General features: G+C 39.5%; 1 protein-coding gene across 1 annotated transcript; it reads right to left on the reverse strand.

The window, feature by feature from the left end:
* Window positions 1–15,566: 15,566 nt before the first annotated feature.
* Window positions 15,567–19,219, reverse strand: mrps16 (mitochondrial ribosomal protein S16). The gene is made up of 4 exons (XM_026167671.2): window positions 19,033–19,219; window positions 18,820–18,850; window positions 16,572–16,838; window positions 15,567–16,123 (listed from the first exon to the last, which is right to left on the reverse strand). Exons 2-4 carry the CDS (start codon window positions 18,830–18,832, stop codon window positions 15,990–15,992), a joined length of 414 nt encoding a protein of 137 aa, XP_026023456.2. The 5' UTR covers window positions 18,833–18,850; window positions 19,033–19,219; the 3' UTR covers window positions 15,567–15,989.

Here is a 19,219-nt window from a genome sequence, read left to right on the forward strand (position 1 = left end):
AGTTAGAGTAATTTCATTGGTGGTGACTGGTGGGACAGACTCTGTAGACTGTGTTGTTCCTGTTTGGGCCATTGCTGTAATAGAAGTTGTTGGTGATTGAGGGTGTGCGGATGTCATTGTCTCAGAAGTCTCAAGAGTTGTTGCCTTGTTCTCTGTTGTACTAGTGCCTGTTACAGCTGTTTGAGTACTTTGTTCTGGGGATGTTGGAGTAAAACTAGTGCTTTCTGAAGAGACTGTGGAAGGCGAACTGGAGGAAGTCTCTGAAGTTGTTGTGGAATGGTCCATGTTTGTAGTTAGAGTAATTTCATTGGTGGTGACTGGTGTGACAGACTCTGTAGACTGTGTTGTTCCTGTTTGGGCCATTGCTGTAATAGAAGTAGTTGGTGATTCAGGGTGTGCGGATGTCATTGTCTCAGAAGTCTCAAGAGTTGTTGCTTTGTTCTCTGTTGTACTAGTGCCTGTTACAGCTGTTTGAGTACTTTGTTCTGGGGATGTTGGAGTAAAACTAGTGCTTTCTGAAGTGACTGTGAAAGGCGATCTGAAGGAAGTCTCTGAAGTTGTTGTGGAATGGTCCATGTTGGTAGTTATAGTAATTTCATTGGTGGTGACGGGTGGGACAGACTCTGTAGACTGTGTTGTTCCTGTTTGGGCCATTGCTGTAATAGAAGTGGTTGGTGATTGAGGGTGTGCGGATGTCATTGTCGCAGAAGTCTCAAGAGTTGTTGCTTTGTTCTCTGTTGTACTAGTGCCTGTTACAGCTGTTTGAGTACTTTGTTCTGGGGATGTTGGAGTAAAACTAGTGCTTTCTGAAGTGACTGTGGAAGGCGAACTGGAGGAAGTCTCTGAAGTTGTTGTGGAATGGTCCATGTTGGTAGTTAGAGTAATTTCATTGGTTGTGACTGGTGGGACAGACTCTGTAGACTGTGTTGTTCCTGTTTGGGCCATTGTTGTAATAGAAGTTGTTGGTGATTGAGGGTGTGCGGATGTCATTGTCGCAGAAGTCTCAAGAGTTGTTGCTTTGTTCTCTGTTGTACCAGTGCCTGTTACAGCTGTTTGAGTACTTTGTTCTGGGGATGTTGGAGTAAAACTAGTGCTTTCTGAAGAGACTGTGGAAGGCGAACTGGAGGAAGTCTCTGAAGTTGTTGTGGAATGGTCCATGTTTGTAGTTAGAGTAATTTCATTGGTGGTGACTGGTGGGACAGACTCTGTAGACTGTGTTGTTCCTGTTTGGGCCATTGCTGTAATAGAAGTAGTTGGTGATTCAGGGTGTGCGGATGTCATTGTCTCAGAAGTCTCAAGAGTTGTTGCTTTGTTCTCTGTTGTACTAGTGCCTGTTACAGCTGTTTGAGTACTTTGTTCTGGGGATGCTGGAGTAAAACTAGTGCTTTCTGAAGTGACTGTGGAAGGCGATCTGAAGGAAGTCTCTGAAGTTGTTGTGGAATGGTCCATGTTGGTAGTTATAGTAATTTCATTGGTGGTGACGGGTGGGACAGACTCTGTAGACTGTGTTGTTCCTGTTTGGGCCATTGCTGTAATAGAAGTGGTTGGTGATTGAGGGTGTGCGGATGTCATTGTCGCAGAAGTCTCAAGAGTTGTTGCTTTGTTCTCTGTTGTACTAGTGCCTGTTACAGCTGTTTGAGTACTTTGTTCTGGGGATGTTGGAGTAAAACTAGTGCTTTCTGAAGTGACTGTGGAAGGCGAACTGGAGGAAGTCTCTGAAGTTGTTGTGGAATGGTCCATGTTGGTAGTTAGAGTAATTTCATTGGTGGTGAGTGGTGGGACAGACTCTGTAGACTGTGTTGTTCCTGTTTGGGCCATTGCTGTAATAGAAGTGGTTGGTGATTGAGGGTGTGCGGATGTCATTGTCGCAGAAGTCTCAAGAGTTGTTGCTTTGTTCTCTGTTGTACTAGTGCCTGTTACAGCTGTTTGAGTACTTTGTTCTGGGGATGTTGGAGTAAAACTAGTGCTTTCTGAAGTGACTGTGGAAGGCGAACTGGAGGAAGTCTCTGAAGTTGTTGTGGAATGGTCCATGTTGGTAGTTAGAGTAATTTCATTGGTGGTGAGTGGTGGGACAGACTCTGTAGACTGTGTTGTTCCTGTTTGTGCCATTGCTGTAATAGAAGTTGTTGGTGATTGAGGGTGTGCGGATGTCATTGTCGCAGCAGTCTCAAGAGTTGTTGCTTTGTTCTCTGTTGTACTAGTGCCTGTTACAGCTGTTTGAGTACTTTGTTCTGAGTGTGTTGGAGTAAAACTAGTGCTTTCTGAAGTGACTGTGGAAGGCGAACTGGAGGAAGTCTCTGAAGTTGTTGTGGAATGGTCCATGTTGGTAGTTAGAGTAATTTCATTGGTGGTGACTGGTGTGACAGACTCTGTAGACTGTGTTGTTCCTGTTTGGGCCATTGCTGTAATAGAAGTAGTTGGTGATTCAGGGTGTGCGGATGTCATTGTCTCAGAAGTCTCAAGAGTTGTTGCTTTGTTCTCTGTTGTACTAGTGCCTGTTACAGCTGTTTGAGTACTTTGTTCTGGGGATGTTGGAGTAAAACTAGTGCTTTCTGAAGTGACTATGGAAGGCGAACTGGAGGAAGTCTCTGAAGTTGTTGTGGAATGGTCCATGTTGGTAGTTAGAGTAATTTCATTGGTTGTGACTGGTGGGACAGACTCTGTAGACTGTGTTGTTCCTGTTTGGGCCATTGTTGTAATAGAAGTTGTTGGTGATTGAGGGTGTGCGGATGTCATTGTCGCAGAAGTCTCAAGAGTTGTTGCTTTGTTCTCTGTTGTACCAGTGCCTGTTACAGCTGTTTGAGTACTTTGTTCTGAGTGTGTTGGAGTAAAACTAGTGCTTTCTGAAGTGACTGTGGAAGGCGAACTGGAGGAAGTCTCTGAAGTTGTTGTGGAATGGTCCATGTTGGTAGTTAGAGTAATTTCATTGGTGGTGACTGGTGTGACAGACTCTGTAGACTGTGTTGTTCCTGTTTGGGCCATTGTTGTAATAGAAGTTGTTGGTGATTGAGGGTGTGCGGATGTCATTGTCTCAGAAGTCTCAAGAGTTGTTGCTTTGTTCTCTGTTGTACTAGTGCCTGTTACAGCTGTTTGAGTACTTTGTTCTGGGGATGTTGGAGTAAAACTAGTGCTTTCTGAAGTGACTGTGGAAGGCGAACTGGAGGAAGTCTCTGAAGTTGTTGTGGAATGGTCCATGTTTGTAGTTAGAGTAATTTCATTGGTGGTGACTGGTGTGACAGACTCTGTAGACTGTGTTGTTCCTGTATGGGCCATTGCTGTAATAGAAGTAGTTGGTGATTCAGGGTGTGCGGAAGTCATTGTCTCAGAAGTCTCAAGAGTTGTTGCTTTGTTCTCTGTTGTACTAGTGCCTGTTACAGCTGTTTGAGTACTTTGTTCTGGGGATGTTGGAGTAAAACTAGTGCTTTCTGAAGTGACTGTGGAAGGCGATCTGAAGGAAGTCTCTGAAGTTGTTGTGGAATGGTCCATGTTGGTAGTTATAGTAATTTCATTGGTGGTGACTGGTGGGACAGACTCTGTAGACTGTGTTGTTCCTGTTTGGGCCATTGCTGTAATAGAAGTGGTTGGTGATTGAGGGTGTGTGGATGTCATTGTCGCAGCAGTCTCAAGAGTTGTTGCTTTGTTCTCTGTTGTACTAGTGCCTGTTACAGCTGTTTGAGTACTTTGTTCTGGGGATGTTGGAGTAAAACTAGTGCTTTCTGAAGTGACTGTGGAAGGCGAACTGGAGGAAGTCTCTGAAGTTGTTGTGGAATGGTCCATGTTGGTAGTTAGAGTAATTTCATTGGTGGTGACTGGTGTGACAGACTCTGTAGACTGTGTTGTTCCTGTTTGGGCCATTGCTGTAATAGAAGTAGTTGGTGATTCAGGGTGTGCGGATGTCGTTGTCTCAGAAGTCTCAAGAGTTGTTGCTTTGTTCTCTGTTGTACCAGTACCTGTTACAGCTGTTTGAGTACTTTGTTCTGGGGATGTTGGAGTAAAACTAGTGCTTTCTGAAGTGACTGTGGAAGGCGAACTGGAGGAAGTCTCTGAAGTTGTTGTGGAATGGTCCATGTTGGTAGTTAGAGTAATTTCATTGGTTGTGAATGGTGGGACAGACTCTGTAGACTGTGTTGTTCCTGTTTGGGCCATTGTTGTAATAGAAGTTGTTGGTGATTCAAGGTGTGCGGATGTCATTGTCTCAGAAGTCTCAAGAGTTGTTGCTTTGTTCTTTGTTGTACTAGTGCCTGTTACAGCTGTTTGAGTACTTTGTTCTGGGGATGTTGGAGTAAAACTAGTGCTTTCTGAAGTGACTGTGGAAGGCGAACTGGAGGAAGTCTCTGAAGTTGTTGTGGAATGGTCCATGTTGGTAGTTAGAGTAATTTCATTGGTTGTGACTGGTGGGACAGACTCTGTAGACTGTGTTGTTCCTGTTTGGGCCATTGTTGTAATAGAAGTTGTTGGTGATTCAGGGTGTGCGGATGTCGATGTCGCAGAAGTCTCAAGAGTTGTTGCTTTGTTCTCTGTTGTACCAGTGCCTGTTACAGCTGTTTGAGTACTTTGTTCTGGGGATGTTGGAGTAGAACTAGTGCTTTCTGAAGTGACTGTGGAAGGCGAACTGGAGGAAGTCTCTGAAGTTGTTGTGGAATGGTCCATGTTGGTAGTTAGAGTAATTTCATTGGTGGTGACTGGTGTGACAGACTCTGTAGACTGTGTTGTTCCTGTTTGGGCCATTGCTGTAATAGAAGTTGTTGGTGATTGAGGGTGTGCGGATGTCATTGTCGCAGCAGTCTCAAGAGTTGTTGCTTTGTTCTCTGTTGTACTAGTGCCTGTTACAGCTGTTTGAGTACTTTGTTCTGTGGATGGTGGAGTAAAACTAGTGCTTTCTGAAGTGACTGTGGAAGGCGAACTGGAGGAAGTCTCTGAAGTTGTTGTGGAATGGTCCATGTTGGTAGTTAGAGTAATTTCATTGGTGGTGAGTGGTGGGACAGACTCTGTAGACTGTGTTGTTCCTGTTTGTGCCATTGCTGTAATAGAAGTAGTTGGTGATTGAGGGTGTGCGGATGTCATTGTCGCAGCAGTCTCAAGAGTTGTTGCTTTGTTCTCTGTTGTACTAGTGCCTGTTACAGCTGTTTGAGTACTTTGTTCTGAGGATATTGGAGTAAAACTAGTGCTTTCTGAAGTGACTGTGGAAGGCGAACTGGAGGAAGTCTCTGAAGTTGTTGTGGAATGGTCCATGTTGGTAGTTAGAGTAATTTCATTGGTGGTGACTGGTGGGACAGACTCTGTAGACTGTGTTGTTCCTGTTTGGGCCATTGCTGTAATAGAAGTTGTTGGTGATTGAGGGTGTGCGGATGTCATTGTCTCAGAAGTCTCAAGAGTTGTTGCTTTGTTCTCTGTTGTACTAGTGCCTGTTACAGCTGTTTGAGTACTTTGTTCTGGGGATGTTGGAGTAAAACTAGTGCTTTCTGAAGTGACTGTGGAAGGCGAACTGGAGGAAGTCTCTGAAGTTGTTGTGGAATGGTCCATGTTTGTAGTTAGAGTAATTTCATTGGTGGTGACTGGTGGGACAGACTCTGTAGACTGTGTTGTTCCTGTTTGGGTCATTGTTGTAATAGAAGTTGTTGGTGATTCAGGGTGTGTGGATGTCATTGTCGCAGAAGTCTCAAGAGTTGTTGCTTTGTTCTCTGTTGTACCAGTGCCTGTTACAGCTGTTTGAGTACTTTGTTCTGAGTGTGTTGGACTAAAACTAGTGCTTTCTGAAGTGACTGTGGAAGGCGAACTGGAGGAAGTCTCTGAAGTTGTTGTGGAATGGTCCATGTTGGTAGTTAGAGTAATTTCATTGGTGGTGACTGGTGTGACAGACTCTGTAGACTGTGTTGTTCCTGTTTGGGCCATTGCTGTAATAGAAGTAGTTGGTGATTGAGGGTGTGCGGATGTCATTGTCTCAGAAGTCTCAAGAGTTGTTGCTTTGTTCTCTGTTGTACTAGTGCCTGTTACAGCTGTTTGAGTACTTTGTTCTGAGGATATTGGAGTAAAACTAGTGCTTTCTGAAGTGACTGTGGAAGGCGAACTGGAGGAAGTCTCTGAAGTTGTTGTGGAATGGTCCATGTTGGTAGTTAGAGTAATTTCATTGGTGGTGACTGGTGGGACAGACTCTGTAGACTGTGTTGTTCCTGTTTGGGCCATTGCTGTAATAGAAGTTGTTGGTGATTGAGGGTGTGCGGATGTCATTGTCTCAGAAGTCTCAAGAGTTGTTGCTTTGTTCTCTGTTGTACTAGTGCCTGTTACAGCTGTTTGAGTACTTTGTTCTGGGGATGTTGGAGTAAAACTAGTGCTTTCTGAAGTGACTGTGGAAGGCGAACTGGAGGAAGTCTCTGAAGTTGTTGTGGAATGGTCCATGTTGGTAGTTAGAGTAATTTCATTGTTGGTGACTGGTGGGACAGACTCTGTAGACTGTGTTGTTCCTGTTTGTGCCATTGCTGTAATAGAAGTAGTTGGTGATTCAGGGTGTGCGGATGTCATTGTCTCAGAAGTCTCAAGAGTTGTTGCTTTGTTCTCTGTTGTACTAGTGCCTGTTACAGCTGTTTGAGTACTTTGTTCTGAGTGTGTTGGAGTAAAACTAGTGCTTTCTGAAGTGACTGTGGAAGGCGAACTGGAGGAAGTCTCTGAAGTTGTTGTGGAATGGTCCATGTTGGTAGTTAGAGTAATTTCATTGGTGGTGACTGGTGGGACAGACTCTGTAGACTGTGTTGTTCCTGTTTGGGCCATTGCTGTAATAGAAGTTGTTGGTGATTGAGGGTGTGCGGATGTCATTGTCTCAGAAGTCTCAAGAGTTGTTGCTTTGTTCTCTGTTGTACTAGTGCCTGTTACAGCTGTTTGAGTACTTTGTTCTGGGGATGTTGGAGTAAAACTAGTGCTTTCTGAAGTGACTGTGGAAGGCGAACTGGAGGAAGTCTCTGAAGTTGTTGTGGAATGGTCCATGTTTGTAGTTAGAGTAATTTCATTGGTGGTGACTGGTGGGACAGACTCTGTAGACTGTGTTGTTCCTGTTTGGGTCATTGTTGTAATAGAAGTTGTTGGTGATTCAGGGTGTGTGGATGTCATTGTCGCAGAAGTCTCAAGAGTTGTTGCTTTGTTCTCTGTTGTACCAGTGCCTGTTACAGCTGTTTGAGTACTTTGTTCTGAGTGTGTTGGACTAAAACTAGTGCTTTCTGAAGTGACTGTGGAAGGCGAACTGGAGGAAGTCTCTGAAGTTGTTGTGGAATGGTCCATGTTGGTAGTTAGAGTAATTTCATTGGTGGTGACTGGTGTGACAGACTCTGTAGACTGTGTTGTTCCTGTTTGGGCCATTGCTGTAATAGAAGTAGTTGGTGATTCAGGGTGTGCGGATGTCATTGTCTCAGAAGTCTCAAGAGTTGTTGCTTTGTTCTCTGTTGTACTAGTGCCTGTTACAGCTGTTTGAGTACTTTGTTCTGAGTGTGTTGGAGTAAAACTAGTGCTTTCTGAAGTGACTGTGGAAGGCGAACTGGAGGAAGTCTCTGAAGTTGTTGTGGAATGGTCCATGTTGGTAGTTAGAGTAATTTCATTGGTGGTGACTGGTGGGACAGACTCTGTAGACTGTGTTGTTCCTGTTTGGGCCATTGTTGTAATAGAAGTTGTTGGTGATTGAGGGTGTGCGGATGTCATTGTCGCAGAAGTCTCAAGAGTGGTTGCTTTGTTCTCTGTTGTGACAGTGCCTGTTACAGCTGTTTGAGTACTTTGTTCTGGGGATGTTGGAGTAAAACTAGTGCTTTCTGAAGTGACTGTGGAAGGCGAACTGGAGGAAGTCTCTGAAGTTGTTGTGGAATGGTCCATGTTGGTAATTTCATTGGTTGTGAATGGTGGGACAGACACTGTAGACTGTGTTGTTCCTGTTTGGGCCATTGTTGTAATAGAAGTTGTTGGTGATTCAGGGTGTGCGGATGTCATTGTCTCAGAAGTCTCAAGAGTTGTTGCTTTGTTCTTTGTTGTACTAGTGCCTGTTACAGCTGTTTGAGTACTTTGTTCTGGGGATGTTGGAGTAAAACTAGTGCTTTCTGAAGTGACTGTGGAAGGCGAACTGGAGGAAGTCTCTGAAGTTGTTGTGGAATGGTCCATGTTGGTAGTTAGAGTAATTTCATTGGTTGTGACTGGTGGGACAGACTCTGTAGACTGTGTTGTTCCTGTTTGGGCCATTGTTGTAATAGAAGTTGTGGGTGATTCAGGGTGTGCTGATGTCATTGTCGCTGAAGTCTCAAGAGTTGTTTCTTTGTTCTCTGTTGTACTGGTGTCTGTTACAGCTGTTTGAGTACTTTGTTCTGGGGATGTTGGAGTAAAACTAGTGCTTTCTGAAGTGACTGTGGAAGGCGAACTGGAGGAAGTCTCTGAAGTTGTTGTGGAATGGTCCATGTTGGTAATTTCATTGGTTGTGAATGGTGGGACAGACACTGTAGACTGTGTTGTTCCTGTTTGGGCCATTGTTGTAATAGAAGTTGTTGGTGATTGAGGGTTTGCAGTTGTAATTGTCTCAGAAGTCTCAAGAGTTGTTGCTTTGTTCTTTGTTGTACTAGTGCCTGTTACAGCTGTTTGAGTACTTTGTTCTGGGGATGTTGGAGTAAAACTAGTGCTTTCTGAAGTGACTGTGGAAGGCGAACTGGAGGAAGTCTCTGAAGTTGTTGTGGAATGGTCCATGTTGGTAGTTAGAGTAATTTCATTGGTGGTGACTGGTGGGACAGACTCTGTAGACTGTGTTGTTCCTGTTTGGGTCATTGTTGTAATAGAAGTTGTTGGTGATTCAGGGTGTGCTGATGTCATTGTCTCAGAAGTCTCAAGAGTTGTTGCTTTGTTCTCTGTTGTACTAGTGCCTGTTACAGCTGTTTGAGTACTTTGTTCTGGGGATGTTGGAGTAAAACTAGTGCTTTCTGAAGTGACTGTGGAAGGTGAACTGGAGGAAGTCTCTGAAGTTGTTGTGGAATGGTCCATGTTTGTAGTTAGAGTAATTTCATTGGTGGTGACTGGTGGGACAGACTCTGTAGACTGTGTTGTCCCTGTTTGGGCCATTGTTGTAATAGAAGTTGTTGATGATTCAGGGTGTGCGGATCCGATTGTCGCAGAAGTCTCAAGAGGTGTTGCTTTGTTCTCTGTTGTACTAGTGCCTGTTACAGCTGTTTGAGTACTTTGTTCAGGGGATGTTTGAGCAAAACTAGTGGTTTCCAATGTGAATCTTACTGAAGAGAGTGAGCTTGATTTTTGTTGATTCACATTTATGCTATTAAGTTGAATTTCTGAAACAATGCTTTTATTCCTTGCAAACTTAATATTTAAGAGACTCTTCCCCTTATAGTTGTCCAGAATTTGTGGATGTGGCAATGTTTTGTTTTCTTGATCTTCTTTATTTTGATATCCTGTTGAAGGAGACAGTGTTTAAAAAACTATTTGTCAATGCACTTTAAAACAAATCCCATCACATTTGGAAATTCATGTCAAGATTTATGACAACTGAGACAGCCATTGTTAAAACTGTGAGAAAGTTGTCCTTTGATTGTTTACTTGACAATTTAATCCTCTGCCCAACAATGTAGCCATAAAGTTCAAATTCGAGTTAGTTCTGATGGTAGAGTCACATCAGACATATCAACTGTTTTCTTTACCATTGGTTTCTGAATGTGTGAATTTGAAACAACTTCTGAAGCACTTTTCAGATTCTGAGGTTAAAAATGTGATTCTTGAACACATACCATTTAGAATTCTAAAGAATATAGATATTGTTTTTTCATACATGTGAACCCTGCAATAGACTATAACCTATCCTGCTTCTTGTCCTATGACCACTGAAATTGCTTCCCCCATTGCAATCTTTCATTTTGTTAAGTGGATGGATAAGGTCATTCCACCATTAGACAATTTTTAAATAGGGGCAAATTCATGGCTACACTCAATTATATGTAACCTCACAGCAGAGGTGGGACCAAGTCATTGTTTTGCAAGTCTCAAGTAAGTCTCAAGTCTTTATCCTCAAGTCTCAAGTCAAGTCTCAAGTAATGTCAGGCAAGTCAGAGTCGAGTCTCAAGTCACTGGTGTAAAAGTCCGAGTCAAGTCACAAGTCTGAAATTTTGAATTTCAAGTCCTTTCGAGTCTTTAAAAAAAAAAAAAGAAAAAAGTATGTTGCAGTTATGCTAAATGTAAATATTAGACCATGTAATTTTTAAATCTGTGTTTTTCTCAACACATGACAAAATAGTGAACTTAGAAAATATACACAAATTGTGAAATTGCACCTCTTTAAAATGCAGCTCAATTAAACCTAGCTCCAAGAATAATTTTCACCGACAGTTCTGAGATAAGCTGCATGTTATTCTTGGATGCGGTTGTAGGACCGGTGTTGTGCCAAAAAGTGATTGTCTGCCAAAAACTGATTTCCGGTATTTGCCAAAAAGCGATTGCTCATATTTAAAGTGCTATAAGTAACTTGTTGGGCTATAATATGTTAAACATATGTCAAATGCATCCCTTATGGATGACATAAAGTCATCTTGAGCCACAAACAACATTCGTGTAGCAAGATACAAGCCGCAATCAGTTTTTGGCAGCGACTTTTATATAACCTTTATTTATGCAGTAAAAAAAATCTCATTAACATTAAAAATGTATTTTGTAAGAGTAAGTTGCCCAACAGGACAGCAGAAATGGCAGCAAATATTACAATAGTTCTGTAAAAATATTTTAAGTGGGGATAAAGGACCGGATTGGTTATAATGTAAGTACAAGTTGTAAAGATACTTAAAAAACAGATAATTTTTTAATTCTTTATGTAACCCCTTTGTATCCCCTGTTCACCGAAGTCTATTTACGAACATACGTAAAGATATTACACATAAAAAATACACAGAAACACTGGAAATCAGTTTTTGGCAGACAATCACTTTTTGGCACAACACCGGCTTTAAAATCGCATGACAAAAATATCATATACATTAAAAAAAACTGCATCACCAACGTAGCCTGGACAACATTTGCTAGTTAGATGAAGTCAGCTATCTCATCGTAGCATATTTATATGCATATTTATAATTATACGGTTCTTGTGAGTGCATACACTCGTGAAGTTTAGTAACTTCCGGTCACTGCAACAAGCCCAGGTACAGTTTACCGACGGATGGGTACAGGACCTTGAAATGCACCGTGTAGAAAGTAAAGACCATCGTACGTATCATAAGTTTACCAGTCTCACAAATAGTCTTCATAAATACACATTCGTTATCCGTTTATTAATATAACCTTTGAGCTTAACGGTAATTAATTAGTAGTGGAAATAATTTCTGGTACGCCTTACAGAAATGTAGCAGTGACAATAATATTGTATGCTGTAATCGCACTGGACAATTAGTGATACAAAACAACTGTTTTATTCTGTGAATAAAAGTATATGTTTTTGTCAATGTACCATAATAACAGAAGCGAAACGCAATATTGTGTCAGGACAATTCACTATTTATGCACAATAAATAAAGGAGCATAGCGCGACAATTTCTGTTCAGCGCCAGACTTGCTTGTAACCTATATCACCAATTATGTTATGAAAATGACGCATTAACTACAACAGCAGACTGACCTTCGTGTAAATGCTTGGAGCAGACTAACCTGTGAGCTGGAGTGTTCTGGGACGTTATATTTGGTCTTTGAATGGCTGCAATCCAGGCCATCCGTCGCCTGTTTGTTACTTCGGAAACATGGCTCAAACAATTTCTCTTCAACGACGTAATCCGATAACAACCGATCTCTTTACCCGTCGGCTTCCCGTGGCTGTCATGCGACCGGCTATTGTAGTTAATAATACAACAGCTTCTTGACATTTTTGTGTTTCTTTTTATCGCTGTGTGACTGATTTCAATTGAAAGCCTGCGTGCGCTAGTACCGCTTGCCACGAGTTCCCAGAATCCTTTGCGGTTCTACCCGTGAATGACGTCACATTTTCAATCTCTATATAATATGCATGTTAAATTTTATATTTGGGGTAAAATATCAAGTCTTTTCAAGTAAACCGGTTCAAGTCCAATTCAAGTCCCAAGTCATTGGTGTAAAAGTCCAAGTCAAGTCACAAGTCTTAGAACATTTTTTCAAGTCAAGTCTAAAGTCATAAAATTAATGACTCGAGTCTGACTCGAGTCCAAGTCATGTGACTCGAGTCCACACCTCTGCCTCACAGTAGTTGCCCATCAACTGATCATCAGCTAGCAATGCAGCAACATAAAAAATAAAGTAAACCTACTACAGAAGAGATGCAAACAGTGGAAAACCGCTGTTTACAATGGCTGAGTCAGCCGTAATGTAGAACGACTTAAGGCCATTCACGCAAAACAGTGCAAAGCAGGTAAAGCATTATATTAAGAATTATGTGTACAGAAATACACTCCAACGTTCTGCAGGTCTATTAATAAGTAGCTTGAAATTTTCTTGAAGGAAGTTCAACCATTTGGTGAATTCCATGATTTAATTTGTTTTTTCCATCATGATTACAACTGTTTATTGTGGTACAAATGAATAACTATTCTTCCAACACTGATTTGTGCAGAAATTACTTATCTCTGGTACATAATGTCCATAAAATGCTTATATTCTTATTAGACATTTTCTTCAGTATTTAACTGAATATGCCAATCACTCTCTGGTCTGTTTCACTTGCTACTTTTTCTTTATTATATGAAATTTAAGTTTAACCCATGAAACCATACATTCCAGTCTGATTGATTTACAGTTATGCATCTGTAAATCTGCAAGTGTGGCACAGATTTTTTTGAATAATAGCTTCATCAGATGTATTTAATAAAATATTCATTCAAATGACTTGAAATTAAAAGAAAAACACAAAAAACACAGAAATTATATTTTGGCTGTATTTCTTTCTTTAAAAATAAGAAATTCATTTATCTCATATTAGCTTTAACCGCTGTGAAAGGAGTAAAATATATGCTCACACCAAGAAGCAGTCATTCTATTTGCTGGTGTTTTAAATTATATTTACAGTTATTCCCAAAGAACTACCACTACTAAAATTAATTGTCACAACATTTCAGTGGCAAAGATGTATTTCCCATGAGCATGCCTAACAAGTATATATATATATATATATATATATATATATATATATATATAGATAGATAGATAGATAGATAGATAGATAGATAGATAGATAGATAGATAGATAGATAGATAGATAGATAGCTAGATAGATAGATAGATAGATCTTTTTAAAAAAAAACCTCACACTTACCTTTGTTTTGTGCAAAAAACACACATAATGCAATGAGCACTATGACCACCAAAATAAGTACTATAAGAAAGGTGAAATCCCTCCTCCGGCCATAGAATTGCAGCTGAGTCCACCTTGTCATTTTCCTGTGCATTCAGATGATAATTCCAAACATGAAAATATGAGATATTTCAAGCTCTATAATGTCTTTTACTCCATAAATACATGTAGGCAGACTGTTGTTACATGCTGTGTAATTTTCAGACTGGCAGTATACTGCTTACAATATCCTGTCTAAATTGTCTGTTATTTTATAGCTATGCTCCTGTCAGCACTTGCAAGCCCTATAAACACTTACCTGTTAGTATCGGATCCACTGTATGTCTCATCAGTGATCAACTGGTCAGCTTAGGCGGTTACTGATTGTCCCCTCCCTAAGCAAACTTTTTTATGTACTGTGGTATGGCATTGCAATCATTTATGAAGTTCCTTGGAACTCACACCCTGTATATGATACTTTCGAAAGTCCAGAAAACTGACTCAAGTGAGATCAACAAGGTGTAGGTGGGTGAGGCTGGGTTTGGATAGATGTGATTTTCTTTTCTTTCTTTCTTTTTAAACCAGTATTGGATGTAGCCAATGCTACACTGCTAACCACTGTTTAGTGTCACTAATTATACACTTATTGTTTTCAAATGAATGTTCCTATGTACTGTCAAAGGACAGAAAAATATTTAACAAGATAAATTCTTTTAAATTTGCTTTAAAAACCCACTTGTTTCAAGTTATGTGTTATTTACGTAACACTATATCAGTGCATATACTGTATGTGTTCACATTTATTTAGCACCTTTATAGACTCACCGATCACTAAAAGCTTTAGACGTCTGTATGTTTAGTGTCTTCTAGAATAGCAAGTTTATATTCCCGCTGTTTATCCATCATGTGACTTTTTTTTAACTTTCTTAAGGATTTTACAGGAAATCAACTAATGTTGATCTACATCATGTAAATTTAAGTTATGAAGTGATTATTAAGAGAAATGCACTGTTGTATTAGAACAGCTATTAAAATTAGCGTTTTTTTAATGCATTTGGCAACTAGTCTTTTATATTCCTTGTTTTTAACAGTTACTTTAATTCTCTTTTGACACTCAACACATGATGGTGAGCATGACTAACTCTTTACTCTTTAGAAATGTTATAAATGAGACTTATAGATAAGATGTTTAAATGACGGAATAAAGCCTTTTTAAAAATAGAAAGGTAAACATGATCCCACATGATTAAAAATGGATCTCAATAGCAGCAAGAATAAAAAAGCTGCGATGAGATTAAACACAATAGTTTCTGAGTTTAACGTCATAAGACATTTAGTCCACACCTCTGTTTGCTTTTAGAAAATAATTTCTGAAACACTACTCAACAAGAAATATTTTTGTTTGATATGTCATGGAAGACTGCACTTTTTGTTTCAACTGTTTTAATTAAGAACAATAATTCAAAGTTACACGGGTTGCCCTGCGGCTCAACCAAGTCACTTTTATTCCACAGTCCTGAAGGAAGTCAAGCAATATCAAAAGCCGCAATACTTCAGTTGTGGAATTGTTTATGCTGTATTTTCAAATGGTCACCTGGGCGTTGTCAAGTGGGTACTAACTCACATCAGTATTCTTATCACTGCCTGACTGACGCATGCCATAGTGGTGCAGTATTGACCAATCCAAGATAAAAAAAAAAAAACATTAAAGTCTTAGCATGCGACACACAGAATAAGCAGCTGTTTTAAAAAAAAAAAAGTCACTGCTTATTATGAACTTTGGTCCGGTTACATCATTAATGGCGGTCCTTTGGTTTTTTTTAAAAACAAAGAATAGTGACTATATCTACAAATTGGAGTGTTTATGTCGCAAAAGATGATGAACGTGAGCTTTGCTGTGCTCTGCAAGTAATAATACAAGTCAGTGTTGCACGTATAAATCCATTGATATCTGAATTCGATCTGTAAATATTGAATGAGAAACTGTTGCTATGCTGTTTAATTTAAAACAGAAAAAGGACTGCTGCAAAGTGGTTCCAAAAACAGAGCCTGGCTTTACGTGACATGTGTCCCAAGCCATAAAGTGTCATGACACAGTCAGCAAACACAGGGGTGGAGAATTATCAATTAAACTCCGGCAGCAATCATACTAACAAACGCACCCTTTTTTTTTTTTTATTACTTTCTATTTGATACAACTGATTGTGTGCAGATTCAAATACACAAAGGATGAGAAAAGAAGAATGAACACTGACCAAAGAAGGATGGAATGATTTCAATATTTATGAATCCATTTCAAAGTAAACAAAACAAACTGATATTCATTAAAAATGCTTTGTTAGCGTGAATAAGCAATAAAGGCCTTCGTTAAGACACAGGATAATAAATACAATCTGCAACTAAACCCCAAACAGACGCAGTTATATTGAAATACTTTAATTAGGTCTCATAAAACACCATATGCAAACTGCTGCTGTCTAAAATTATATAACTGTATTAAAGAAAAAGATGCAATTTTATGAAGCATCTGATCAAAAATTAATCACATGAAGAAGCTACTGACAGAGCCAAAACTACAATATGACATATTTTGAGTTTTCATGAACAGTTCACACAGCAAGTCAAATTAGTGAGTTATTTTTCAAAATAATTGTGGCAACTGGATGGTCACGCAAAGTCCACAGCTTTAACTCTCAACATCAGCCTGCTTCTGTCCCTCTTTCGGAGATTCCTCTGTTTCTGTTTCTGTCTCCATTTGGGCTCCTCGGCGCTCTGCCTCTGTTATTGTCATGGGGTGAAGAGGGAAAAATCCGGCCAACCCTACAAAAGATAGGTGAAGACGACAACATTCACAATAAGTATTTCAAACAATACAGAGGAGACAGGTAAATATCCTAACATCTTCTTTAACTTAAGGATAATGACTAAAAAAAGGATAATAAAAAAGAGATAGTATTATCTAAATACTGACAATTTTCACTTTGTGTTTTCAGTAGGAATTTACAATCTATTGATGCTAATGTCATCTGAGGGCACAGCAAACACATCACAGTGCAAAAGTCGTAATTTAGAGTGTGTGCAAAGCAATTAAAGATTACAAAACCTGGTGAAGAAAAAGTAATAAAATGCTAAATAAATATTGTCTAATAGGTGTAGATGCCTACAAAAAAAAAAATCAGGCGTAAACCAGTTCTCAGGAACAGAATGACAATAAAATTTCCCAATGATGAAGACTTCAAAAGAATACGTTTATGCAGCAAATACACACCCAGGAGTTTGGCAACCGGCTTTGTAGGGTGTGCTCCACATCCAATCCAATACTTGATTCGGTCGAAATTGAAACTGACAAGTTTCTCGTTGTAGATGTTCGGAAGCGGGTCGTAGGAACCCAGCTGCTCAATATATTTACCATCTCTTGCCCTTTTGTTGTAAGCTGCCACAATGCGATAAAATGGTCTGTTAGCCTGTTTGTGGCCCGCAAGAGCGAATCGAATCACAACGTGACCTCCGTGGTACTTCTTTAGTAGGAGTGATGCTAAAGAAGAAAATAAGCATCAAAAGCATTGTCAAAGACAGGAAAACATGACTTTCTTTAATTGTTACATACCCATATATGTAAGTATATGTTATACTATTATAGGCATTCAACTACCAAATACAGAAACACATTAAAATCTTACTTAGCACCCACTGTTGTCAACATCTTTGCTGCTTTAAACAAAATTACTTTCTTAAACAATATGAAGCAATGGGAAGACCAAATTTGAAAAGTTCTCTTGCATTTTATTTTTGTTATGTATTCAGGTTTTGTTGAATCCGTTGCTTTTCCCCTTTTTCGTGAAACAATCCCTGCTTCTGCCCTGCACATAAACTCTACTTATATTAAATGTTCTAACTAAGATTAACCTGTTTTAGAGGCAAATATAGCCCAGTATTGCTTCTCATGTGAAAGGATTTAGTTCTTTATGCATTTTACATAAATTTTAATCATTCTAATTGTTTCTAATAATTTCTAATTGTTTGAAGGAAAAAGAAGAATTGAACAGTAAACCATGATTTTTGTTTCTTAGCATAATTCATATTAATAACCTTTGCATGACTTTACTTGCATTTAATCAACCCTACTAAGTGCATGTCTTTGGACTGTGGGAGGAAGTCGGCATACCCAGAGAGAACCCACTCAAACACGTGGACACAGAAACTTAGGATATTCTTGCTGTGAGACAACAGTGCTAACCACCATGACAGCATGCTGCCAACTAAAAAGTGTAATGTTCTCATATACTCTGACAATAAGCGTGATATTTACAAAAAAAAAAAAAAAAAAAGACACATACTGGTATGCTGTCAAAATAATTTTGAACTTAAGCAATTGTGTTACACTAATTGCACTACTCAGTTTTGCAGTTGTAGTTTGTATAGTTTTCTAAGACTTTGTGTAACTTTTCTTTCGTTACTTTTTATCTTTTTTGCAGCTGATAAAAGTGTAATCTATGACGCAAATTGCGCAAATTTACCAAACAATGAACTCATTGTCATGCTCAAGAAACTAGTTTGAGAGGATCTGAGCTTTGCCCCAAAGTGAGTCTGAGCAATCAGAAGATGGGTACACTGTGGTCTTAAAGGGATGGACACGATCAACAACAATGTTCAGGTACACTGGCATTTAAATTATGCTCAATTAGTACAAAGGGGCCTGAAAATGAGCTGAGAAAATGTCTCCCATACAATTCCACCATCACCAACAGCCATTGGTACAAGGCAGGATGGATCCATGTTTGCATGTTGTTTACAACAAATTCTGAGCCCAGATCTTCTATTTTCCAATTTTGGTGAGTCCATGTGAAGTGTAGCTTCAGATTCCTGTTCTTAGCTAAGAGTAAATGGGAATCAGTGTGATCTGCTGCTGCTCTGGCCCATCTGCTTCAAGGTTCAACGTGTTTTACATTACACACGTTCTCCTACATGTTCTCCCCCCCAAAATATTCAGACCAGCCCATCTGGCACCAACACCTATGCCACATTCTTCCACATTCTGATGCTCGGTTTGAACAGGTCTACCCATATGGAAAATAAACAGTAAAAACTTATAAAAGACTCGCATAAGATAGGGCCTGCTTCATATAGTGAATCATATAAGGCTTATATGATTTACTCATGAAAGTGGCCACTTTCTCATTACTTTCATATATTGTTTTAGTACATATTCAAAACATACAAGTTTCATTTATATAATTTTTCAAGGGATCTTATGTGTGTTTTCACTCTTGTATGCTTTTCATACAAGTTTCACACAAGACAGATACAAACTTTATAAGATTTATATATATCTTTTCCATATGGGTATATGCCCACATGGATAGAGTTTCTGCCATGTGATTGGCACATTAGAGATTTGCATTAATAAGCCGTATACCTAAAAAGAAAAAAAAAGGTATGATGGTGAGAATTATAGGGTCGAGTTCATACTGACCACAACAATTGGGGGGGAAGCCTGTTAAGACTTGGATACTCACATAAATGTACCATGGTGTCTGCGGAAATATCCTGCAATAGGCAAAGAGTCACATTTAAAACAAAGTGTAAATAGCTATATTTTATAAATAACACATGACTGTTAATAATCCTGAAAAATATAATTAAACCACATCCGAAGAAAACCTGACTTTGCACAGGCTCTCCCGTTTTAAGAGCGATGGGTTTGAAAAATAAAAATAAGCAAAACTTACCTCAGAGGACGCGTGTAGGACGTAAAGACAAATCTTTTCAGATGCCGCCGCTTTTTAACTCCTTGCACAGATGATGTATTAAACGATAAGAAGCGTATGTTTTCCCCCGGAGAGACAGTGTGACTTTCCTTTAGGGCGCCGCCATGTTTTAAAAGGAAGTTACGTACGGCGGCGTAATTTCATCCCC

The sequence above is a fragment of the Astatotilapia calliptera genome, chromosome 5, assembly GCF_964374335.1.
Source record: "Astatotilapia calliptera chromosome 5, fAstCal68.1, whole genome shotgun sequence".
In the NCBI taxonomy this organism is placed as follows: Eukaryota; Metazoa; Chordata; class Actinopteri; order Cichliformes; family Cichlidae; genus Astatotilapia; species Astatotilapia calliptera.